We start from the raw sequence: 9,896 nt of genomic DNA, 5'->3' as shown, positions 1-9,896 counted from the left end.
CCTCCATAAATGACTGAGCCAATTCTCTCCTTTCTGCCTTCCTACGCCACTCCCTCCACAAACTGCAACTCACCCAAAACTCTGCTACTCCAATCCTATTCTGCACTCAGTCCAGTTTTTCAATCCTCCCCCTGCCCCTGACCCTGCCCCTGCCCCGCCCCCATCCAACCCCTCCTGCCTTCCTTACACACTTACATTGGTTCTTACAATTCTCAAACTTAGACTCTTGTCCTTTTCTTTAAATCTTTCCATGACCTTAACCCTACCATGGTAAACTCCTCCAGCCTACAACCACCTTTAAACTCTCTGTTCTTCAGATCCCAGCCTGTTCTGCATCCTCTACCCACTTTGCTTGCTTACTTAAATTGCTTCTAAATAGAGTAAATTATTTAAATTGGAAGCATTCAACACCTATCAGCTCTTTTAATAGCCATTTACATTCACCATGGACATTTATTGTATGTATACCCGATATGTAATGTGATGGAGCCACTGCAGATTTATTGAATGATAATCCGTAGCTGATCATTAGCAAAGAAAGCAGCACAGTGAGTAAATGTTTGTGGTCGATAATTGATGACATCTCTGTAGGACCAGCTAAAGAGTTGGAAAAGCGTCCATATTCAGAGGCTGGGAACTCTGCAGCGAGTAACTCACCTCCTGACTCTGCCAAGCCTGTTCATCTACAAGGCACAAGTCAGGAGTGCGATTTAATACCCTTCACTTGCCTGGATGAGTGCAGCTCCAACAACACTTGACACATTGCAGGACAAAGCAGCTCACTTGAGTGGCACCCAATTCACCACGTTAAACATTCATTCCATCCACTACTGGCGCACAGTGGCAGCAGTGTGTACCATTTACAAGATGTACTGAAGCAACTCGTTAAGTCTCCTTCGACAGCATCTTCTAAACCTGTGACCTCTAGCACCAAGAAGAACAAGGTGCATGGGAACACCATCATCACACACCATCTTGACTTGGAAATATATCGCCATTTCTTCCCTGTTGTTGGGTCAAAATCTTGGATTTCCCTCCCTAACAGCACTGTGGGTGTACCTGCACCACATGGACTGCAGCAGCTCACAACTACCTTCTCAAGAACAATTAAGGGTGTGCAACAAATGTTGGCCTTGACAGCGACACCCACAGTCATTGAACAAATAAAAACAAATCCTTGTGGTTTCTGGGAGAGTTTGTGATAACAATCATCTTCTGTTAAGTGTGTGATTCAGATGTCACTATAAATCTTTATCTAAAATGGAACTGGCCTAATCCCAGATTGCAGTTCAAGAAGTAAAAACAAGAAATGCTGGAAACTCAGCAGGTCTGGCAGCATCTGTGGAGAGCGAAGCAGAGTTAACATTTCAGGTCAGTGACGCTTCAACAGAGGCTTGGCTTAGCTACTTTTTATTTAATTAAAAATATATCTCCAGCCAATACAGAAGTAATTTTAAAATGTTTATTCTGAACATATTAAGAAATATATTTGCTGGAATCATTTTGTTCTCAAATTTTGAAAGAGTGTAATATTAACAAAGTAATATCATGATAGTGTAGTTTTTGAATAATAATTTACCTTGAAATACACAAACTAATTTATATAACCATGCATTGGAAATCTGGTCAATGTGTAAGCAGGAGTATCAGGATGGAATATGGAATTTTTTTACCAAATGACCCAAAATTAATTGTGACTCCATCATTGGTGACAGATCTGTCAAATGTATTTCTTTCAGAAACCTGCAATGTTAGTGAACACTTCCATTTAGAAACAGCATACTTTTTTTATTGGTTCAAAGGAGTCCAAATGCTTTTAAATAAGGTTGTATATGGAGTATTGTCCCATATAAATACATGCTGCTTCCAATTCTGGTACTGTAACAAGCAAGTTCGAAATTCACTTGAGCACATACTTAAAATTGATTTTGCATATATATTAAAATATATTGGGGACACTAGGTTCAGGCCTCTTTTCCAAGCTATTTTGAACATGATATCTGGTTCACTCCACTACACCAAATCTAAAACAGGCGATCACCAAGGATACAAATTTTGAAATGGTATAGAAAATCAGAACAAAACACATCAACTGTTCAATTAATAAACTTCTCAATTACACAAATTTCAGCATCTTAACCAACATATGTAACACTGTTTAATGCTTCTGAATAATAAAAATGTTTTGCTTTGCAATGCTATAGCACTGACAATGTGGTTTTGACTATCTGTGCACAATTAATGATTTATAGTAACAGCGCTCCAAAGAATGTTTTATGTTCTTCAATACCCAGTAACGTCAAATCAGAAATATTGGCAAACAGTTCATCTCCCTTGTTCAATGTAAACGTTCCTCCTATATAGTTTGTTTGAAACCATAAGCGATCTATGTTAGGTTGACACCAGACATTCTTGCTGATTAGTGTCATGGGAGCTGAATCTGTTTGTGTTCTCTTGTTGACCGTATGTGCGACGAGGAAACTGCTTTCCACACAGTCTATGTTACGTAAGAAAACCTGACAGTACACAAAGTACCGCCCAGTGACAGGTACAATCAAACTGCCATTTTGGTAAATGAATCCATTTTTGATGAATGCCAGGCCCTCCTCAGTTTCCCATTCCATTTTTCGGAGATGCCCATCATTTGATTTTATTCCTATACAAAAAAAATCAAGTTAGTTGGCAAATATGCTTCCATCAATCTTCTTGCTGTGAGTTAGACAGGTAGTATTTTTCCAGTAAAACTTTTAACAATTACATTTAGAACTGATCTCATAGTTACGCTACACAGAATCTAGTTTGAATGATTATATTATTGCCGGGGTGATGCTAAGGTGGTTTCTCCAAACAGAACTTTGTTTTCCTTTCGAAAACATATTTGCAGTGCTTTTTTCCACATCTGTCTCAATCAATGTAATATTATTTTGTGATTGTAGGGTTGTCTGTTAGTTTTCTTCTACCTCTCTAATATTGGAAGAGTGAATGAATAGTAGAAAAAGAAAAAAAACTTGCATTTATAAATGGACAACATTCAGGCTTGGGCTGATAAGTGGCAACTAACATTCATGCCACTCGAATGACAGGCAATCTCCATCACAAACAAGAGAGAGAATCTAACCATCTCCTCTAGACATTCAATGGCATTACCTTCACTGAATCCCCAATCAATATCCTGAGGGTTACCATTGACCAGAAACTTAACTCTACAAATACAAATACGGTGGCTACAAAAGGAAGTCAGAGGCTGGGAATTCTGTGGCACATAACTCACCTCCTGACTCCACAAAGCCTGTCCACCATCTACGTGTCAGGAGTGTGATGGAATAATCTCCACTTGACTGGATGAATGCAGTTCCTACTACACTCAAGAAGCCCAACGCCATCAAGGACAATGCAGCCTGCTTGATTGGCAACCCATACACCATTCACTTCCTCCAACACCAGCACACAGTGGCAGCAGTGTGTACCATATTCAAGATGCACTGCACAACTCTCCAAGCCTCCTTTAACAGCACCTTCCAAACCCGCGCCCTTGAAGGACAAAGGCAGCAGATGCATGGGAACAGCAAGTTCCACTCCAAGTCACACACCATCCTGACTTGAAAATATATCGCCGTTCCTTCACGGTCACTGGGTCAAAACCTGGAAATCCCTTCCTAACAGCACTGTGGGTGTTCCCGCACCAGATAGACTGCAGTGGTTCAAGAAGGCAACTCACCAACACCTTCTCAAAGGCAATTAGGCATGGGCAACAAATACTGGCCTTGCCAGCGATGCCACATCCCATGAATGAATAAAAAAACACTCCTTTTACATCCCTAGGATGTTCCAAAGTGAATCATAGCCAATTAATTGCTTTTTGAGTTGTAGTCACTTGTGTAGAGAAATATAGCAGTCAATTTGCACACAAGGTCCTGCAAACAGCAATGAGATAAACCAATAATTAAACTATTTTGGTGGTGTTGCTTAAGAGATAAAGTTGTTCAAGACACTGGAAGGGCTCCCTTCCTCTTCAATGAACTGTGCCATGGGATCTTTTATGTCTACATGAGCAGGCAGGTGGGGCCTCACTTTAAGGTCTCATCCGAAAGACAACATTGTAGTAATTTCTCAGTACTTCACTGAAGTATCAACCTTGATTATTTGCTCAGGTCCTCAAGTGGGACTTGAATTCAGACTGTGAAGTGACAATACTACCACTGAGCCAAGCTGATGCTGAAAATAAGCAGATAATCACATAGATTTGTGTAGTTGAGAAACTTTGTACTACTTTTAAATGCTGATCCATTGATCAATGCCTCAAAAAGAATGGTTCATTCCAGTGCTCAAGCACTTCACATTTGACCGACCTATCTGTTTAACCATATACAAGTTGTTTTGCAAGATAACCTACTATATCAATGCTCTGTTAGACCGTCATTTTGCTCCACAGAATTCCAGCTATGACTCTCAAAATTTCTATTTAATGTGTAACTGATCAATCTCCCATGCCACTGAACCGGGAGATCAAGACCAATTGCAGTCATCATGTGAAGTGGGGATTAGAGGACAGAAGATAATGAGACCAGGGCATGTAGACATAATTCAGTCACCTTCATACATTCTGTCCTCAATTTTACATAATATTTGATTTTATATTTAAATAAAAAAAATGCAGCAATTTATGAAGTAGTGATCACGTTGATTAGAGCACAGAAGTTTCTTTGTAGTTGAGAAGCTGAGAGATAAAAGGTTCTATGGCACCACTACTGTTGGGAGGGTGTAAGTACAGTGTGACAAGTTTACATAAGCAGTTTCCATTACAGATCTGGACATAGAAAATTTATCATATAAAAAGTTGTCAGGAAGTCCACACAAATGCAAGGTTCTCATCAGGATAAAGATATTCTACTGTTGCACAATGAGTATTCCTCGAAAACATAACAATTTCTCAATACAAAAATACGAGCACATTTTAGATACTTTCTAAAATATTTATCTATCCTGCTCATGTTTGAATGCCACACTTACCAGTAAGATGGGCCACAGGTCTTTCTGAGTGATACAGAATGGAATCTGAAGCTATATATAATAAAAAATGTTCATTACTGATATTAACAATTCACCATCTTAGTAGCTTTAATTTTTTTTTAAATATGACTTATTCGCAAAGTTTATATTAATCCCCTTGTTCAATTGCTCGAACAAGAACAGATATATTTTGACGCGTCTCTGTGCAGAACTGAATATTGCTGCCCATTTTCCTAGCTATTTAGTGGTGTGAGAATGCCTCCATATTCCTTGCCAATCTTGACACTTATCCATTTGATAGGTAATTTCTCTTTCAGTTCTAATCTCCCTCTATCACTATCTATATTTAGCGATGTAATTATGGTCAATGTTACCCTGAACTACTTTTCGTCTTTGTTCAAAGTTGCAAATACTCCAGCACGAACAACTTTTCCTTCCCTGCATACTCACTGCTGAAATCAATATTGATTATCCTAATCTATCCGGTTTTCCAAGGAGTCCCATTTATTCATCACCCACCCACCCCACCAGCTCACTGACCTACATTAGTTTCCTGTCATCCAAGATCGAATCATAGAATGGTTACACCACAGAAGGAGGCATTGTGTCCATGCCAGTTGTCTGAAGAAGCAACTCAGTCAGTCCAACTCCCCTGTCTTTTCCCCATAGCCCTGCAATTTTCTTCGCTTCAGATAATTATCCAATTCCCTTTTGAAAACCACAATTGAATTTGCTTGCACTACACTCTCAGGCGGTGCGTTCCAGATCCGAAACACCTACTGCATAAAAAAAAAGATTTTTCTCATGTCGCTTCTGGTTCTTTTGACAATCACATTCAATCGGTTTGCTCTGGTTCTCAACCCTTCTGCCAATGGGAACAGTTTCTCCCTAGGTACTTCATACAATTACTACAACAGAAAACCACATTTAATGCAGAGTAAATTTTGTTGGGGCTTGATGCTACAGCTGTGCAAATTGAATTTTTGGAGCGTGCTGGTTCAGGAACTGTGCTGTGCATGAGAGGGCAAAAATGCTTCTTTCAATCAAATGAATGTCAAACATACAAGCATGTCCGAAGAAGGGTCGCTGACCCGAAACGTTAACTCTGCTTCTCTTTCCACAGATGCTGCCAGACCTGCTGAGTGATTCCAGCATTTCTTGTTTTTGTTTCAGATTTCCAGCATCCGCAGTATTTTGCTTTTATACAAGCATGTCCTGCTGCTTCCCACACAGCCACATGCAAGCCCCAAAAAGGACAGATATTAGTTTAGTTTAGTTTAGAGATACAGCACTGAAACAGGCCCTTCGGCCCACCGAGTCTGTGCCGACCATCAACCACCCATTTATACTAATCCTACACTAATCCCATATTCCTACCACATCCCCACCTGTCCCTATATTTCCCTACCACCTACCTATACTAGGGGCAATTTATAATGGCCAATTAACCTATCAACCTGCAAGTCTTTGGCATGTGGGAGGAAACCGGAGCACCCGGAGGAAACCCACGCAGACACAGGGAGAACTTGCAAACTCCACACAGGCAGTACCCAGAATTGAACCCGGGTTGCTGGAGCTGTGAGGCTGCGGTGCTAACCACTGCGCCACTGTGCCGCCCCAAGGAGCACTCCTTGGCAGAACGAAAGAGATCATTGACTCTCTTCCTGCACTGCACCCATGTTCAGGGGGTGTTCCTACAGCTGCTATCTCCTCTGCGATCTCCATCCAGGCTTGCTTGTTGGCGGGAGCACCTCTTCTTGCCATCCCTGGGGAAGAGGAGATCTTCTGCCTTTCCCTTGCAGCCTGGAGAATCTCCAAGGAGGCATCACTAAACCATGGGGACCACCCGGTGACTTGCCTCTACCATAGTGCACCGTCCTTCTCCAGGAGTGGGGGAGCAGGGGTCCAGGAGTCACTAGCACTGCAGGCTCAGCAGCGATCAGCAAAGGGCAAATTACTCAAAGGCAGCAATGCAAGCAGGGCTGGCAGGGCTTTAAATATGGTGCTAGTGCCCGCTCTGCAGTCATCTGATGCCATAATCAGCACCTCGGAGGCAGTCCCTGTCGCTTGATTGGATGGGCCACGCGTCTCCATTATGATAATTGGCCGCCCGTCGCATGATTGCAGTGGGCCAGCCACACATGTGACGAGCGCCACAGCGCCCATTCTGGGTTGTCTATGTGCCAGCTCAGCCTTTGGCCGACTGAGGAAGAGAGTATTTGAGGATCAGGATCTCAAACCCGAGACTGATTTACTGAGCAGCAGTGATTCCCTGTGCTATTTTACGCTTTGGAGACTTGGAACAACTTACATAAGACACCTCAAAGCACTGGGGAAGTACCACCAGAGAAGCCTCCGCAAGATCCTCCAAATGCGGTGGCAAGAAAGGCGGTCCAACAGCAGCTTCCTCTCCTAAGCTAACTTGCCCAGCATCATGGCACCAATCATTGAAAACCAGTTCTGCTGGGTGGGACATGTCGTTCACATGCCTGACACCAGACTCCCAAAGCAGCTGTTCTGCTCAGAACTTGGTCACGACAGGAGATTCCCAGACGGACAGTGGAAACACTTTAGAGATGTGCTCAAAGCATCCCTCAAGAGATCAAACATCTCCATCGACTCATGGGAGTCCCTGGTTCAGGACCGTCCTAGATGGAGAAAGCTCATTCGGGAAGAAATCGTATGCCTCAAGGGACTTCCTTGGGAACATGCAGAGGTGAAATCGAGGCGTCAGAGGAAGCGCACAAACCTCCAAACTATTCAACTACCTGACCCTTCAAGCAACACCATGTGGCAGAGTCTGCAGATCATACATTGGACTTATCAACCATCTCGGAACCCATTGTACCAGAGTGGAAGCAACTCATCTTCAATCCCGAGGGACTGCCTACGGTAAGAAGGATTGCGGTGGGGTTGGCTGCACACGTGACGAGCGGCGATGGCACCCATTTCCGGGTCCGCTGCCAGAACATACAACAGGTTAACTGAATTCAGCCCCTTGTGTGCATTCCTCCTCCATCAATGGCAGAGCCACAGCTGTGTTAGCCCCCACTGTATGGAGCCCATACCCACTGAACTTTGCTGCCTCACCACCTTGGAAAACTTCCTGAAAATCCAACACTAGATTTTCCTTTCTAATCTCTCTATTGTTTGCCATTTGTTCCCACATCTATTTCCATTGTGAAGTACCTTTTTATTTGACCTGTAAAACGCTCTAAATGAAAGCCATGTTATCCTAATTTATCCCTTTCCAGAACCTCATAACTCTCAAACTCATTACAGCCCTCAGTTTTTAATTTCTTTTACAATCCAAAGCCTTTCAAACCAAAATTTGGTATCACCTAATTTCTTTGAATTTGTTTTCCCCAGCTTTCCATTCTTGGTGAAGCTCCGTACTTTTGGCCTTAGCCCCTTATCTAGGATCTAAACAACAAAATATGCCCATCTCACAGGGTCAGAATCAAGTTGCAGCTTGATAGACTTTGTTCACATCCCACCTCCAACTATTTTTCAAAACAAAAGTGTCCACCCCTCCCAACAAGTTTTTCAATCAACAACAAGGAGGAATGTTTTACTGATAATGTAGCAACATTCCTCATCAAAGCACAACTTTCTTCCTTTTTGTTTCTGGAGATCTTCAGCAGGAACATGTATTTGAAGATGTAAAACAGTTCGAGTAAAGTCTTACCTTTCAAAACGGAACCTTCGACTTCTTCCTCTTCCTGAAAAGAGCATGAGAACATTGTTGTTTCGGCAGATCAAAAACACGACCTGATATACATATAAATTAAAATAAATCTATAGCAAATAATTATTTTGTTAAGTTAGCAAAAGGGTTAACTTGCCAGTAGGAGGAAAGCAGAGTTTTGCTTCTTGATGATGAGATACAAAGTGAAGGAGGCGACAAGTAGAAGAGCCGCACAGAGGCAGCTCAGGGGAACAGATCGGAAGCGGTCAGGTTTCATTTTAAGTGAATCAATATGTTGCAACTTTTTTTTAAGGCCTCGGGGTTTGGGAAGAAGCTGCTGCGGAAAGCTGGCTGTGTGAGTCGGCCTGGCCGGGCACACTGTGGCTCAGGCTGATCCCCCTGCTCCGCCTGCAGTTCCGCTCGCTGGGACTTTCCGAGCAGCCGCTGCCTTCACTCGCTTGCCCCCACCGACGCTCCGAAGTTCCGGCTGCCGGGGTCCAGCACAGCCCCTTCAACTCCCCGCTACACTGAGGGGCTGCCCGCCTCGAAAGGGGCCACTTTCTGAGCTAAAGCTGCGACTCCGGAGCACAAAATCGCTACATGGATCCACTTTTTGCGTCACACAAAGTGTGATTTGCATAGATAGTCATCATCAGAGAGAGGAGGGGGAATGGAAGGTGAAAGACTGTATTGCGGAAAACATAACTAATAAAACAGCCTAAAGTGTTCCTACTGAATGTTTCCCTTTCGGCCTGAGCGCTGGGAACCTCCTCTGCTGCATTATCATTGGTTCACATTTAATCTGTGCCCTCAAGCTCCCGTGCTATTACTGACAAAATAATAATCTTCTTCTGAGGCAGTCCCTGGGGAACGAGGATGACTTTCTTCCACTACAGGGTTGTGGGTCCTTACCTAAGTGAATAGTCCAATTCTGGATCCGCACACTCTGCTGCAGGTGGTGTTTGGAATGGGATGCTGGAAAAGAACATTATAGCCTCTGAATGACTCACAGCAACAAGGTCAACATCAGGATCATCAAACGAAATTTGTCACCGAGTCACGTTGTATTAGGACAGGGGATGGAAAAGCTTAGTTGAAGAGGCAGGTTTTGAGGTGCGGCGGAAAGGTTTAAGATGGGAATTCCAGAGTTTAGGGCCTATACGGTGGAAAGGCGTGGCTATCAATGGTGGGACGGTTA

General features: G+C 43.0%; 1 protein-coding gene across 1 annotated transcript; it reads right to left on the bottom strand.

Moving 5' to 3' along the window:
- Positions 1–1,394: 1,394 nt before the first annotated feature.
- Positions 1,395–9,214, bottom strand: LOC137347740 (tumor necrosis factor ligand superfamily member 15-like). The gene is made up of 4 exons (XM_068012636.1): positions 8,852–9,214; positions 8,699–8,728; positions 5,011–5,061; positions 1,395–2,656 (listed from the first exon to the last, which is right to left on the bottom strand). The coding sequence occupies exons 1-4, from the start codon at positions 8,973–8,975 to the stop codon at positions 2,247–2,249; spliced, it is 615 nt and encodes a 204-aa protein (XP_067868737.1). The 5' UTR covers positions 8,976–9,214; the 3' UTR covers positions 1,395–2,246.
- Between the last annotated feature and the right edge of the window lie 682 nt (positions 9,215–9,896).

This window comes from Heterodontus francisci, chromosome 32, assembly GCF_036365525.1.
Source record: "Heterodontus francisci isolate sHetFra1 chromosome 32, sHetFra1.hap1, whole genome shotgun sequence".
In the NCBI taxonomy this organism is placed as follows: domain Eukaryota; kingdom Metazoa; phylum Chordata; class Chondrichthyes; order Heterodontiformes; family Heterodontidae; genus Heterodontus; species Heterodontus francisci.
Note: the sequence above shows the minus strand (reverse complement) of the source record. Positions and strands in the feature narration are given on the sequence as shown.